General features: G+C 55.9%; 1 protein-coding gene and 1 pseudogene across 5 annotated transcripts; one reads left to right on the top strand and one right to left on the bottom strand.

Annotated features, from left to right (window-relative positions):
* The first annotated feature begins 7,806 nt into the window (after positions 1-7,806).
* On the top strand, positions 7,807-14,637 carry ATG101 (autophagy related 101). 5 transcript variants are annotated; one of them, XM_087442360.1, is made up of 4 exons: positions 7,807-7,911; positions 8,428-8,555; positions 11,278-11,604; positions 13,926-14,637. In XM_087442360.1, exons 3-4 carry the CDS (start codon positions 11,353-11,355, stop codon positions 14,328-14,330), a joined length of 657 nt encoding a protein of 218 aa, XP_087298486.1. In that variant the 5' UTR covers positions 7,807-7,911; positions 8,428-8,555; positions 11,278-11,352; the 3' UTR covers positions 14,331-14,637. The 5 variants fall into 5 exon arrangements, with proteins under 5 accessions (XP_087298486.1, XP_087298487.1, XP_014641966.1 ...); XM_087442361.1 differs by lacking the exon at positions 7,807-7,911 and adding an exon at positions 8,072-8,165 and having other exon boundaries at positions 8,428-8,544; XM_014786480.2 differs by lacking the exon at positions 7,807-7,911 and adding an exon at positions 8,072-8,165 and having other exon boundaries at positions 8,428-8,550.
* LOC147914730 (uncharacterized) lies at positions 7,995-9,735 on the bottom strand (annotated as a pseudogene).
* Positions 14,638-15,795: the final 1,158 nt, after the last annotated feature.

The following is a 15,795-nucleotide window of genomic DNA, read 5'->3' as shown; positions in this document are numbered from 1 at the left end:
GACACCCCCCACACCCCATTGTTACATAGGAGACAGAGGTGGCTCCCCATAAATCGTGGATGTTACCAACCTGAGCTAACAGGCCTCAGTTTCCTCAGTTGTGAAAGGCGGATCATAATGGCACCTGCTTTGTAGAAAGCCTCCGATGACAGGCCTGGCCTGTGGATGGGGCCTGCGGTGGAGGCCGATGCTAAGGGATGAGCATCGCTCCAGCTATCCCGGGTCCTGACTTGGGACGATGGTCTCTAATTCAGTTTCCACATCTGCAAAACGAGGAGGGGGCATACCCACCTCACATGGCCCCTGGGATTACAGGACTGTGTGTGGTGCTTAGCACGGGGCTGGGGTCAGGGCGGCCCAGAATGGTGCTAGCAGCTGCTAGTACCCAGTGTGAACTTTTTTTCCATCCCCGTTTTCAACATTCCTCCCCACATGCTTAGATCCCCAGCCACGGGACCCAGGTTGCTGGTGGCCCCTGCCCTCTTGGCAAGAAGGTTGTTCTGAGTCCCCTACCCCCTCCGAAAGCAGTGTCCCTCACACCCCTTGGCCCAGGACCCCTGAGTCTCCACCTCCACAGCCCTTGGGAACTGGCTGGATGAGGGCAGCCCCTGCTGGATGGAAGTTGATCAAAATAAGCAGGGCCTTCCCCAGGGCTCCAGCCACAGTCTGCAGTTTCCCCGAGGAGCCCCAACCACGTGCCCTCATAGTGTTCTGGGAAGACAGTCCAGCCCCAGGCCTTCTGAAGGGTCCCCACGTGGGTGAGCTGGGGAGCCCTGGGCCCTGTGGTGACCACCACCCCCAGGAGTGTGTGGACTTCCAAGCACATGTCCCTGGCACCCCCGCCAGAGCCCTTGAGCGAGCCTGTGTCACAGCCCCAGTACCTGCCAAGGCGGGGCGTCGGGAGATCTGCTTCTTTTCTCAGCCCTGCCTCCAACTCCATGCTGCTCTCTGAGAATCCCCTCCTCTTCCCTGAGCCTCGGTTTCTCTGTCTCTTCAGTGGGGAGGTGAGTCTGGTGGCAGCACTCTGGTCCGGAGCGGAGCTTGCTGGGAAATCTCCCACCAGCTGTGGCTGGACTGAGTCCCTCTTTCTTTGGGTCACTCTCTCCCATGTCCCTGCCTTTAGCACAGACAGATGTGAGCACAGAGCAGGCCCCTGGAGGGGTGGCAAAAGGACCATTTAGGTGTTTGAGGAGGGGCCGAGGGCTGGGAATGGGGTCGGGCAACAGAATCTCAGTCCCTATAGGTCTCTACGACACACAGTGAGGAAAATAGCTACCGAGTATCATGTTCCACCACTCACTAGGCCCTTTTCACATGATATTTGTCATTTGGAGCCCTCGATCCCCCTCTGTGAGCAAAGTGTGGTTATCCCCACCTCACAGGCGGGCAGCACGGCAGACGGTGAGAGCGAGGACTCTGGAACCAGACTGCCTGCGTTTAAATCTCGGCTCTAGTTCTTTCAGGCTGTGGAATTTGAGGCAAGTTACTTAACACTTCTGTGCCTCAGCGGCTTCATCCACAAATGGGGAAAATAATTGTACTTATTTCATAACGTTGCTATGATGATTACATGAACGAATGCATAGAAGTGTTTCAAACAGTGCCTGGCGCGTAGTGAACACCCAATAAATAACAGCTATTGTTTTTACTAAAGGGAGGAATTCATTTCAGAGAAAGGAAATGACTTTCCCAAGGTCACTTGGCTTCCCAGTGGCTGAGCTGGGTGTGTCTAACTACTTAACCACTCCGTCTCCCTACCCAGGCATTGTAAATAAAAGAAGCTCCATGGATGGCGGCTCCTTTCCCGGGCTCTGGGGACTGGGGTACAGGGTAGGGGGCTGCCGTCTCCAGCCCCGCCCTGCCCCACCCAAGGGCTGGAGCCTGGAGGCAGGCCGTTTCTTTCCACTGAGCAACTGGAAGAACTGGCCTCTGAGTCTTGCTAGGGGCTGGGAGGGCGAACAAGGGGGCATTGAGCCTGGTGGGGCCTCACAATGGTTGCTCTGTCCCTGCTGGCCGGGGGCTGGGCCCGTTTCCGTCGGGGACAATAGTCAAAAGGCAGTGACGCCGGCAGAGCCTGGAATCCCAGGCGGGATTTTCCGAGGCCTCAAAGCCTGCTGTGTATCCTCACATGGAGACCCAGGAAGCCTGCCTCCCTGTCTCCCCCTACCCCACCCACGCTGGGCCCCGTGCCCAGAGGCCCTGGCCCCCTCCCCAGCCCTGAGGTGCCACGGTCACTGGGGGAGGGGGTGGCTCTGAGGTCCAGGGTCTGAGTGGGCACCCGACACCCCAGGGGTCTGTGCCTGATGGCCTTTCCCTGGAGCCTGGGAGGGAGGAAGCTGTTCTACACCTGGGCCCTGGCCGCCAGAACTTGGTTATGAAGAGAGACGGCAAGGGTCGGCCTCAAGGAGGCAGAGAAGCTTCCGAAGGTCACAGGTAACCACTCTGTCTTTGAGCTGTACGGTGCCACATGGTCAGCTCTGTGTCCAGCGTCCTTGGCTGTGTGGTAGCCAGCTCTGCGGCTGCAGAGGGAAGCCTGTGAAAGAGCCCGGCAGAGGTGGGAGGCCGCTGCCTGGTGGCTGGACAGTCGGCAGATTGCTAGTGATGCCTTTCACAAGGCAGATGTGTGGGGCATGTCCTGGTTGAGGGCAGTGCTGGGTCCCCCTCACATGAGATCTGGGCCTGGGGATTCCTAGGGAGTTTTAGCTTAAATCTGGAGGAGCTCCAGCCCCGCCAAGTCCCTGCCTGCACCAGAGACCCTGGGTGGGCCACTGGGCCTCCTCAGAAGTTGAGGCTAAAGAAGTGAGCCTCTGTCCATCCATTTTCCAGCCCTGTCCGGGCCTGGCCTTGTAGCCCCACGGCTCTGCTGGCAGCTGCTCTGTCCTCCCTGGAGCAGCCTGAGCCCAGCCCCAAACCTCTGCCTCCACCCCTGCTCTAGGCTCAGGCTTCTGCCAGGCCCTGCCTCGGCCCCAGGTCGGGGGCTATTTGGGTAAAGCCCAGGCTGGGTAGTGGGGCTTGGAATCCTCCAGCCCCCTGCGGTGAGGACCTGAAGGAGTCAGTGCAAGGCCGAGGAAAACCCCTCTCCACTCCCCGATATCTCCTTCCCCACACGCCAGGGACATCTGAGGGCAGGAGGCACATTCCAGGGTCCCCAGCTGGACTCAGAGCTGGCCCAAGGGCTATGGGGCCCTGGAGGCCTGGCCTTGGCTTCTGTCTCCACCCCCCACCCCCAGGCTCATGCTCCAGTCATCCTCCTCACCACCCTGGCTCCCCTCGCCGCCTGCTGCGCCCTGACCCTGCCAGGCGGGGGGGGGCGGGGGGGGGCACTTGAGGTCTCCTCAAGGTCTGACCCAGGAGCTGGCACTGTCCAGCCCCTTCTCAGGACGATAAATCAAGCCTGGTGTGGCTGCGGGGGCTGGGGGTGGCAGCTGGGCCGGGAAGCGAGTGCGGGGGGGGGGGAGGGGGGCCCTGTCCTGGTACATGCTGCGTTAGCAGGGAGCAGTGCCCAGCTGCGAGCCAGGCGGGCGGCATGCTGACTGTTGCTGCCCGAGTCTGGGCACATCAGAGAAAGGGGCCCCCACCCTGGGAGCCCAGCCTTGGCGGAGACCAAGCTGGAGACCTGGGCCCCCTCCCAGGTAACTGGAATACCATATAGATAGAGATGCACTCAGCCTGACAAGAAACCAGGACAGAACAGCAGCCCCCCAGGGGTCGATGGAGAGACTCCCTCACCAGGGTGGGTTGTTAGCCCTCTCCTTTTGGAAGGACAGTCACAGAATCCTCTGCCTCAAAGAACAACAAATACACACATGTCTCCCAAAGGAGCAGATGTGCAGACCTTGCAGGAAGGAGAGACCCCTTACCCCTGCGGGACAGACAGACATAAAGCCCTACCCCCACCCCAACTTGGCCAGAGACACAAACACATGAACCTTCCTGGAGAAAGAGACACCACCCTCCCCACCATGCAGGGACAGATGCCCACATCCCCCAGGAGAGCAGGCACGGACGCGCCACCTCCCGCCCGGTCCAGGTCTAGAGGCTGCCTGATGAGGTTGGGGCTGGGAGGCGCCTCTTTCTCACGCTCTCTGCCACTCTCTCGTCCGCCCAGCCATTTCCTCTGCCTCGGAGGAGGGCGGGCTGGGAGTGACATCCCAGAAAGTGTGGGAGGTGGAGGAGCCCCTGCCCAGGATCTCAGGGGGCAGATGTCAGAAGGGGACAGCTGGTCCTTCTCAGCCCTGCAGCCTGGCCCAGGCTAGAGGGTCAGCAGGCAGGGTGCTGGCTCCCCAGCCAGTCTGGCCACCGTCAGGAGCCCCTAGCCTGACGTCAGTCCCACTCATTGTTGTTGCTGGGCCTTGAGTCACTCCCTGTGACGCCACTGGGGTCAGCTCTGGAGCGGCTGGAGGTGGCCTAGAGGGCCAGCTTCAGGGCTCAGCTCTCCCCTGGGCACACACTAGGAAGGGGTGGGGCCATCCGAGACCACACTCACCATGCAAAGCCAGCTGCCTACTCCCAAAGTCTTGCGTTGACCTTCCAGGTCCCTCCACGGGCCTATGCTGCAGGCATGGCTCAGAGGGCCTCAGCCAGTTGCCGGTCTGCCCGGCTGGCCTTGGCTCTGGACTCTGGCTGGGAAGTCTGCTCTCTCCGTCCCTGCCCCTCCTCCCTCAGAACCCTCTCTTTCCACCCTCAGCCCTCGGTGGGACCTCTCCCCCCAGCTCTTATCCTTCCTCTTCTCCAGGAAGCCTCCCCAGAATAATTCACTTCAGTTCCACTTCTTCCTGGAATCACCAACCCCCTTGCTGCCCATCTCCTCAAGTTGCTCTGCTGTGCTCTCTGCAGCCGTCCCGCTTTTCTTCTGGTGCCGTCACCTCCCAACCTGCTGAGAGCAGGGCTTGGGACTCCTCTTCACTCTGAATGTGTCACTTCCTATTCCAGGCCACAGGCACCTCTCTGGGACGACAGTAGTAGCCTCCATCCTGGCCCCCTCTGGCTCCTGCAAAACCTGCTGCCATTTTTCATAGCATTTGTTGCATTTTCTTGTCCAAGTGTATCTCCTGGGCCATGTCCTCCATGAGACTCTGAGATCCCAGAGGGCCAGGATTGTGACTTGTCCTCCTTGGTATGCCATGGGCCTGGCATGTGGACAGTTACATACGTGTGGCATGAATGAATGAACAAATGATTACATCTTGATCATCAGGGTTAGGGGAATAGGATGGGAGAATTCATTTCACACAGTCTCACTTTTTTGGCCAAGACCCTCCCTCCCTGACAGGACCACCCAGACCGGCGGAGGACTCAGGGTCTGAGGTGCAATGAGAACCACCCTGTAAGGATTCAGGGAGGTAAGAGGAGGCAAGGGTCGGCCAGCATCTGGGCCTGAGACAGGAGAGGTGAGGGGGCTCAGCCTCACTCTCAGGCAGGAAAGCCTCCATGGAGACGGCGAGTTTTGGAGTAGGGTCAAGAGTGGGCCAAAAGGCTGGTGGAATGAAGAGAGTAGCTGTGTGGCCTTGTATTCGTCAGGTTCTCCGGAGAAATAGAACCAACAGGATGTGTATAAATCGAAAGAGATTTATTAGGAGGAATTGGCTCATGTGATTATGGAGCTGACAAGTCCCAAGATCTGCAGTCAGCGAGCTGGAGACCCAGGAGAGCTGATGGTCTACTTCTAGTCCAAATAGTTCCAAGTGCACCGGGCTTGAGACCCAGGAAGCGGAGATTCTTCAGTTTGAGTCTGAAGGCAGGAAAAAACCCATGTTCCAACCTGAAGGCAGTCAGGCAGGAGGAGTTCCCGTTACTTGAGGGAGGGTCAGCCCTTTTATTCTGTTCAGGCCTTCAACTGATTGGATGGGGCCCACCCTCATTAGGGAGGGCAATCTACTTTACTCACTGTGAGGATTCTAATGTTAATCTCATCTGGAGACACCCTCACAGACATACCCAGGATAATGTTTGACCAAATGTCTGGGCACCCTGTGGCACAGTCAAGTTGACACATAAAATTAGCCATCACAGCAAGTCACTATATACCACTGGACCCCAGTTTCATTATCTGTAAATTGGGGGGAAATTCTATTTCCCTTCAAAGGTAGTTGGAGAAATCAGCACAATAGTGCACGTGAGGTGCTGGCATGGTGCCCAGTAAGGCCGAATAGTTGGTGGTAGTGATGATGATGATGTCAGGAGAGTGGCAGGGAGGGGCACTGAGATGGAATGTGTCAGGGGTAGAGAGATCAGTGACCTCTCACACTCACTGGAAGTCTCTGGGAGTGGGGTGCTGGTTCTAACCTCCCTGGGTCCCCCTCCTTCAGCTCCTCACAGACCCTCCCCTCTCCATATTTTCTCCTGAGATTCCATCCTGGTTAAGTCCAGGCTACAGAAGAGGTTGCTGGTCTGTAAGGCAGGCAGCTTTCTCCTTCCCCAAGCCTTGGGAGTACTCCGAGGTTGCCCGGGGAGAGGTACCCACAGCTGGGAAAGTGACAGACGAGAGACCAAGGCTGTGGAAGGGCAGAACTATGGGGAGGAAGGAGAAGAGATGGGGAACAGATGGGGAGAGGAGGCCAGTTGGAAGAGGGGGTTCAATAGGGGGGTTTGGAAGAGCTGGGTGGGAGAGGGGAAGCCTAAAGGGTGGGTAGGTGACAGTGGTGTGCTGGAGCCAGTTGGTACTCGAGAGCCCATTGTACGTCTGATGATCAAAATGTCACCCTTCATTCACTCCGGACTCTGCATTCAGTGATGTCCTGTAGACTGAAATCAGCCAGAGCAGAAAGTTGGCAAACACCACTTATCCAGGCATGAGAGCAGGTGTCGGGTGGGGAGTATTGCATAAGGTAGTGCCTGAGGGGTCAGGGTGGAGAATCCAGAAAGAGAACTTCCATAGTGGTAAGGAAGCCTGCACTTGAACCCCAGCCTCCGCCACTTACTGAGTGACCTTGGGCAAGTTACTTAACCTCTTCCAGTGTCAATTCCTTTATCTACCTTGTAGGAGTGATTGGTATCGGGATTAAATTAATTGATATATAAAGCAATTAGAATCATGCCCTTTCCTTTTCACTCAATAAATGTTAACTATTATTATTTTGGGAGAGAAAGTGTATGGAAGGAAAATGAGCATCTTAATCCCTAAGTAAACAGCTCAGGAGTGCCTCCTGTTGGGGTTGGGGGCGTGCTAGGCTCCGTGGGCATTAACACAGCAACTGACGACCCTTTGTCAGCCCTGGGGTTACAATCTACACGGAGAACCAAACGTGCTCCCAGGAAGTTACACAGCACTAAAAATGCACTCAGATTCCTATAACACTTTATAGTCCACAAGGGTTTTTCATATGAATTCTCTCTTGTCCTCACAACAGCTCCCCGTTTATAGAGGAGGAAATCAGAAAGGATGAGTTACGTCAAGAGGAACACGTAGGCAATGGCAGAATTACAAATCGTACAAGAACTGTCACCAGATCGGTCATGGCGGAGCACCAAGTACTGCTCCTGTATGACGGTAACAGAGTAAGGTTAAGCCCCTTTCTCCATCATCTTTGCAGGGATCCTGTCTATTAGGCATATTGGACAACCTGAAGTTTTGCCATCCTTCAGCGTCACGCAGCACATGGCCTGGGCACCTCTCCAAATGGCATGCCCCTCTTCTTGGGGGATCGGTGTCCCTTTCCGGCCTCTGAGCCCAGAGTTCGGGTCCACGTCTCCGTCTCAGAGGCTGGCTCGCCGCCGATGACTCCTCTCCGCCTCGGGAGGCAGCACAGAGCCCATCAGGCCTCTCCTTCCCTCTCGTCTCTATGGCGGAAGTGAGTTGTTCCAGCCGAAATACAACAACATTCTCGGTGGTGGGAGGGAATGGACTCGTCCAGATGAGGGGGATCCTTCTCACCGTCAAATCTTAAAATCCGAGACGTGACCAAGGAAAAGGTAGCATACAAATTCTGGAGCAGCAAATGACTCTGTCTTTCCGCTGGTGTGAAGGTGAAACGGCCTAGGCAGGGGCCGCGGTGTCAGGGCCCGGCCGCGCGTGTCCGCGCTCCCGCCGGAGGCCGGCGAGCAGGTGGGACCCGCTGGCCCGCAGGGGCGGGGCGGAGCCTTCCGGTGCCGGCACCGCCTCCCGCCGTGGTGGTCTGTCGCCCGCGGGGAGGGCCGTGCGTGCCCCGTGGACGTGGGTTCGGGAGGTAGGGGACTGCTCTCAGGTCTGCCCCCGGCTCCTGTGCAGGCGCGGGCGCTCCCCGGGCCGGCGGGAGGGAGGGCGCGCCTCGAACCCCGAGCCCGGGCTGGCTGCACGCGGGGCGCCGCCCCCGAGACCCTCGCTGGACAGTGGAGGTGCGCGGGTCGTGGCAGCGGGAGAAACCGGACCCGGGCGAGAAGTCCTTCCTGCTTCCCGCCGGAGTCTCTTGCTGCCGGGCCGAATAGCTAGCATTTTCTGTTTGCTTTTAGCCCATCTCTTGCGCTCAGTCGCCCGCGCGGAGGTTGGGGCGTACCTGCGGAGGTCGTACCTGGGCGTGAGGAGGACGAAGGGCATGGTCCGACCTTGAGTCATCCGAGCTCCAGCCTGTACGCGTAAGGTGGGGATGGGGGTGCCCTGGGTTCCGGCCTGGCTCTGAGAAGGCGTCGGTCAGCCTCTGCCCCTGTGCTCTGCAGACCGGGGCCTTGCGGGGACCAGAGGGCCGAGATTTCCCAGGGCGGGGGCGGAGGCGAGGGAGGGGGTGAGCGTGAGGGGACAGACAAGCTCATCACAGACCAAAGGTGGGAAGGAGGCTGGGGTTGGGTGGTACTGGCTTCCTGGAGGAGTGGAGCCTAGAATACCACTGAGAATGAGGGAAGAGCCTGGGCTTGGGGCGAAAGTGAGATGTATGGTCTGTTTGAATGTTTGTGGGGGACGCAAGAGGGGGAAGTTGTGGAAAGAAAAGGGAGCTGGACCAGAGCTGGGAGTGTCTAGATGGGAAACTGCTGGATGGAGTTAAACTAGAGCACAGGAATGAGCAAGAGAGCCCTGTGCATCCTGGAACTACGTGTGGGAGAAACCAGGCCAGCAGCCCTTGGAAGGACCTGGAAATCCTGGGTCAGGATGAATTGAGCAGTTACTTTGTACTAGGTTCCAGGTACTGAGTTTCCAGTGATGAATAGGATACAGTCTGTGCCTTGAGGGAACTGTTTGCCTAGTGGGAAAGACAAGGCAACCCCTGTGGAAAGATGGTCTAGTACAGGTAGACCCGGCAGGTGAGGGGCTGGGCTGGCTGGATCTGTGTGCAGTCCACAGACGGCTGCCCTGAGTTCAGTGCTGAGCACTGCTGTTTCAGGGGGATGGAGACAAACTGGAATACACTTAGAGCTGTCATGACCCTGGGGAGAAAAGATGTGATGTCGAGCTGGCATGTTTATGGGGACTGGGGACTTTTAGTCTCTAGAAGGGGTATATCTGAAAGGCTCATTTGTAGAAAAGCAGTGAGACTTATTTGTTGTGGCTCCTGATATCAAAACGAAGACTAGTGGTTTGAAGAAAGAGACAGCTTTCTTCAGGAGAAGGAGTAACTGGACAGAGCTGCCTGGAGATGGAATGGTCTGCTGTGGGAGGTAGTGAATTCCCCGTCAGGGAGGTTTGTGAGCTGAACACTCTCAGCTGAGAAACTTGACAGTTTCCTCTCCCTCTGGGCTTACATTCAGTTACTTCCCGAGTTCTGGATCTCAGGTCTGTTCCTTCCTTCCCACTCCCGCCACCAGGGCTCTCATGTGGCCTTGCGTCATCTCGGCAATAACAATATGATGATGAATTACAGCAGCTAATGCTTACTGTTTACAGCCTGCCAGGTGCGATGTTAAGTGCTTTATAGATGCTAACTCGTCCAGTCCTCGAGACAACCCTTTCAAGGTAGCTGTTAATATTCCCTTTTTATAGATTGGGGAAACTGAGCACAAAGAAGTTAAGCAGCTTGCCCAAGCTCACCAGGGAGCAGGTGGCAGAGCTGGGGTTGCAACCCAGGCTGTGTGGCTTTATGGTCACCGTTCTTAACTGCTATTCTACTATGTTTTGCATGTGTTATTTTACTTAATCCTTAATCTCTTCCACAAACCTTCAAACAGACCATATATCTCCTCAGTTTCGCCCCAAGCCCAGGATCTTCCCTCATTCTCAGTGCTATTCTAGGCTCCACTTCTCCAGGAAGCCAATCAAAATTTAGAGATAAGAAAACAGACTCAGAGAGGTTGAGTGATTTATTTAAGGTCACAGAGCAAGATATAGGAGAGCTGGGATTCACAGCCAAGACTGTTGGACATGGAAACCCCCATTCTGCACTTCACTCCCCCCATCCCATGTGCTGCCTCTGTAACTGCCACTACTGTCGTGGCCTCCATCTGGACTCCTTGCCCAGCCTTTCTGCCTTAAATCGGCAAGTTTTTACCCGGTCTGTGGATGGCCCTGGAAACATTGGAGGTTCGTGTATATGTGCCTGTGTCGGTCAGGTTTTATTTTTGTATTTTTTTATTTTTTATAATTTTATTTATTTTTTTTCCCCCAAAGCCCCAGTAGATAGTTGTACGTCATAGTTGCACATCCTTCTAGTTGCTGTATGTGGGACGCGGCCTTAGCATGGCTGGAGAAGCGGTATGTCGTTGCGTGCCCGGGATCGAACCCAGGCCGCCAGCAGCGGAGCGCGAGCACTTAACCGCTAAGCCATGGGGCCGGCCCTCGGTCAGGTTTTAAAGCCCGGTCTTAGCGTTCATTGGCTTCTCAGAGCAGTTTGTGGCACCCAAATAGTGAAGGGCTATTCTTTGTTCCTCAGCCAGAGTTACCTTCCTGATGCACAGATTTGGTCTTGGCACAGTGGGGCGTTGACTCCTCACTGCCCTCAGGACAGAGGCCAAGTGCCTTAACTTGGTCATTTGGGGTCCCCGGAAGCCAGACTCCAGTCTTCCTCCTCTTCTCACTCCCACCTGTAGTCTTGTTTACCTGCCTGTCTCTCCTCCATCCAGGCAGCTTCTCCAGGGCAGGGGCTGGGCTTGCCTTTGAGCGGCCAGTGCCTGGCGGGGGTTGCACAGTGGGCCTTGGCCGTGAACTGCACTGAATACCATGATGAATTCAAGGCTTGGCCAGTGGATTGGACTGGTGACTTTGAAGGTCTCCCCGTTCTGGTCCCGAGAGTCTTAGACTCTCTGATGGTCTGTGCTGCTGAAATGCAGAGAAGAGCCGTGGAGGCAGAGGCTGGGCCGGCCTGGAGGGAAGGCCTGCACCGGTAACGTGCAGACCACTCAGAAGCTGTCCGCATTCTGACCTGGCTTCTCTTGCAGGGTGGCCCCTGGGTGGGGTGAAGCTCCCCGTCTTTGCTCTTGTCCCCCAACTCGGGGTGGGCGGCTGGCTGCAGGATGAACTGTCGCTCGGAGGTGCTGGAGGTGTCGGTGGAGGGGCGGCAGGTGGAGGAGGCCATGCTGGCGGTGCTGCACACCGTGCTCCTGCACCGCAGCACAGGCAAGTTCCACTACAAGAAGGAGGGCACCTACTCCATCGGCACCGTGGGCACCCAGGATGTCGACTGTGACTTCATCGATTTTACCTACGTGCGCGTCTCTTCTGAGGAGCTGGACCGCGCCCTGCGCAAGGTTGTCGGGGAATTCAAGGTAGGGGTGTGGCTCCGTGGGCGGCAGGCGGGCCTCCAGTGCCCCTCCACCTGGGCTTGCTGTTGGACCAGCTTACCCTTCCTGGGTGTGTGTGTCAGGTTCTTTCAGGTTCTAAGGAACAGGCGTGTTCTGAGCTCCTCTGGGGAGCTTGTGTAGGGGAGGCAGGTGGGGGCCTCACAGAACTACCCAGGGAAGGAGAGCAGGAAGCCCTCGCAGCATTGGCGGTCAGGTCCCTAGGGTGATCATTGCCCCCGTGGTCCTGACCTTCTGTCTGACTCCACAGCTCTCTCTACTGGCACCTTCTCTCGGCCTCTGCTTCCACTTTGGCCTTCACCAGTCTGGACCCTTCCCACGTTGAACTCCCTGAGGGAGGATTGCTGGGCTCAGGCCATCACCATCCAAACACGCCAGCATGGCCCGTGTTTGTGTGTGCCTGTGTGGGTGTGGGAACAGGTGGAAGGGACACACCAGCCTGCTAATGTTGGTCACCTCAGAGGGTGGGAATGGCGGTGTGTGTGTTTTTTTTTTTTTTGTGAGGAAGATCAGCCCTGAGCTAACATCCATCCTAATCCTCCTCTTTTTGCTGAGGAAGACTGGCTCTGAGCCAACATCTATTGCCAATCCTCCTCCTTTTCTTTGTTTCCCCAAAGCCCCAGTAGATAGTTGTATGTCATAGTTGCACATCCTTCTAGTTGCTGTATGTGGGACGCGGCCTCAGCATGGCCGGAGAAGCGGTGCGTTGGTGCGCGCCCGGGATCCGAACCCGGGCCGCCAGTAGCGGAGCGCGCGCACTTAACCGCTAAGCCACGGGGCCGGCCCGGAGTAGGTATTTTTTAAATTTTAAAGTCACAAAGGGAATTTTTCTTTAAGGTACTGTCTCTGGGGTCTGAGGAGGAGGGTTGTTTGTCTGACTTCCATTCCACAAGTGGTTGGAGAGCCCCTGTGCTGTGCAGGGCCCTGTGTGCTTGTTGTAGGGCGTGGACCCTCCGAGCCCAGAAATTCGTAAGAGTTTCCCAGTTCCCCTTCAAGGGAGGCAGCTGTAGTAGGTCCTCGGTCTTCCACATGCCTGTGAGAGGCATGTAGAGCATAGTGGTTAAGAGCACGGACTCCGGAGCCAGGCTTTACCACCCGACTCGTGTGTGACCTTGGGCAAGTGACTCCACTCCTCTGGGCCTTGGTTTCCCTGTATGTAAAATTGGGAAGATAATTGTGCCCACCTCATAGGGTGTATGTACTATGAGGATTAAATGAATCGTTACAGAAGTTTCAGCCATTGTTACTGTCAGTCAAGGTCACGGGCCTTGGCTTGTCTGTGAAGGAGAGACTTATTCTCCTTCACAGGAGAATAAGTCATGGGCAGTTCAGAACTTGAGGGAAGCGTCCTTACCCTCTGGGTTGGCCCTACCTCAGATGGAAAGGTGTTCAGAGTCCTGGCTGCCCTAGGAGGAGGAATGTGGGGTCACCTCCCAGGTGGGGGTGAGGCAGAATTATTGGACCTGATGGTCCCATTTGCTTCTCAGAGGAGGATGGGAAGCAGCCAGGTCTGGTCTGTCCTTCCCCTCCCCCTTCTGTTCCTTGGCTTCCTTCTATCTAATCAAGGGTCGTTGGGCTTTCTAGTCCCTTCTCCTGCTTTTCTTTAGAGACTGTGAGTTCAGGTTGTCGTCGAGTATATGAAATAGGAGGATTGTGCTTCACTGGCAGTGGGGAAGGCAAATAGGGTTTCCTTCAGGAGGAGATGTTGGAGAGAAGGTGATTTTGGAGAACGTTTTGAAGGATGGGGGCTGAAGGGTGTGGGGTTGTGGAAGGAGAAGGGGGGCCCTTCATGTAAAGGTGAAAAATAGGGATTTTGAAACCAGGCGGTCTGATTTCAAACCCTAACACAGCCAGTCTCTGGCCTGTGACTTTTGGTGAGTTACTGTGCCGAACGTCATACATAGGGCAGTGACTCTGAGCCTCACTTCGCCTCAATAAAATGGAGGTAATATACCTGCCTAACAGAGTTGTTGAGATGAGGGGGTGACATTGTGTGTGTAAAGTGCCTGGCCCCGAATAAGTGCTTAAAAACACTAGTTCTGAACAAAGCTGGAGGCGTTGGGCAAGGAGACAGATTTTGCTGGTTTGCTGGAAGTACTCAATTTTAGGCTGGTAGTTTGCTGTGTGACTTCACACAAGTCCTTGATCCTCTCTGGGTCTCATTTCCTTCCCCTCCCTGAAAGGCTAGTAAAGCTCGGAGAGTGTGATTCACTGGGGCGTAGGAAGAAGGCCCTCACAGGGCGGGAGCTCCTTAGAGGTCTGCTCACCTGTTACCCTTCCTTCCCCAGGATGCGCTGCGCAACTCCGGTGGCGACGGGCTGGGGCAGATGTCCTTGGAATTCTATCAGAAGAAGAAGTCTCGCTGGCCTTTTTCAGATGAGTGCATCCCCTGGGAAGTGTGGACGGTCAAGGTGCACGTGGTGGCCCTGGCCACAGAGCAGGAGCGGCAGATCTGCCGGGAGAAGGTGGGCGAGAAGCTCTGCGAGAAGATCATCAGCATCGTGGAGGTGATGAACCGGCATGAGTACCTGCCCAAGATGCCCACACAGTCCGAGGTGGACAACGTGTTTGACACCGGCTTGCGGGACGTGCAGCCCTACCTCTACAAGATCTCCTTCCAGATCACCGACGCCCTCGGCACCTCGGTCACCACCACCATGCGCAGGCTTATCAAAGACACCCTTGCCCTCTAGGCCTCTCGGGGGCCTTGGGTGCTCCTTGGTGGCTCTCAGACCTTGGCTTCTGGGATTGTCCCGTTAGGCCCCTGGGGCTCTGGAACCTGTGCCGGGTCCTTGATGAGACTTGGCAGGGCCCCCCCTGGCTTCCTTGTTTTGTGGTTGCCAGTATCTGGTCATTCTGTTAACCTTCACTGACGGTCAAGTCTGGCCTACACTGTCTCCCTGCACCCCTGGTGGGGGTGCTCCTTCCTTCTCCACTGTACAGAAGAGCCATCTGCTAGGATGGTAAATAAAGCTGAGAATGGGCGTTTGGGTTGAGCCATCTTGCCTTGGCTTGTGTTCTGCTCTGAAACGTTAACACTTTCTGGCAGACCTGTGAGGACACAGGTGTGTATTGAGGGCATTATTCCAAGATGAGGGGAGTGCATGGATGGGATTAAAGATAGATTAAAACTGACTGATGTTGTACTTTGTTGGACCTTCACATAAGCAAGTGTTACCCAGCCAGGTGTGACCGTGGTCAGTCGCAGGAATGAGGACACAGGTCAGGATCTGTTGCTTTTGGACATGACTGTGCTATTTCTCGTCCCTCCCTAAGGAAGCTATGACAGCCCTGGCCTTTATAGTTTCTGGTCTTGCTTCATGACAGCCCCAAAGAATATCTTCTCTGTCTTCATAGAGCACACAAAGGCCCCCACGTGCACCAGAAAGCTCATTTGATTTGGGGTTTCTCTCTCTGGAGATTGGCCAGTTTGAGACTGGTGTCCGGTGACACTTCTTCCAGGCTGGGCTGGCCCTCGCTGGTTGTTAGGACATTGCTTTAGTAACTCACACACATTTCTACACAACGATACTCAAAATCAGTGAACTCCATTGTGTGCTTTTCATTGATTTATTCCATATTTTACAGTGCTTTTTGGCTATATCTGGGCTAGTTCTAACCAGACTCAGTGGGCTGTGTAGGGAGGAGTGCTAAGGGAGAAATGGGGAGGGGGCAGGATCTTGCCCTTGGTCCTAGAGCAGATAGGTAGCCAGGATGGCCAGGAAGTGTTTGCACATTTTTCCCATTCCAAGCTGCCCTTGACCACGTGGTATTTCATGACAGGTTTTGTGATGTTCTACCCTTCGTCTCTGGGGCATCGGGGAATTGGAGAACTCAGGAGGTTCTCAGGGGTTTGGGGATGGGGAGGGCCCGCTCCCAGCAAGTCCTTGATGGTGTGTGATCCCCACCTGGCCTGCTGAGGACCTTCTTTTCCTCCTAACTGGCCATCAGCTGATCCCTTCTGAGGGGTTGGCTGATGCAGGTGTTTGCTGGCAGTGGCTTTGTTTTTCAAAAGAGAGCTCAAGGTTACTACAGGAGTTTTCAGGAGACCTGAGCAGGAGGGTCTTCCCTCCATCCCAGCTTCCCCAGACTTTCTGCTTTTCTGCAGCCAGACTCTGCTCCCCTCTCCCAGCCTGGCTTGGCTGTGGGACATCCAGC

The sequence above is a fragment of the Ceratotherium simum genome, chromosome 17, assembly GCF_057802395.1.
Source record: "Ceratotherium simum simum isolate JZ-2026a chromosome 17, ASM5780239v1, whole genome shotgun sequence".
Lineage (NCBI taxonomy): Eukaryota > Metazoa > Chordata > Mammalia > Perissodactyla > Rhinocerotidae > Ceratotherium > Ceratotherium simum.
This window is presented reverse-complemented; position numbering and strand designations above follow the sequence as displayed.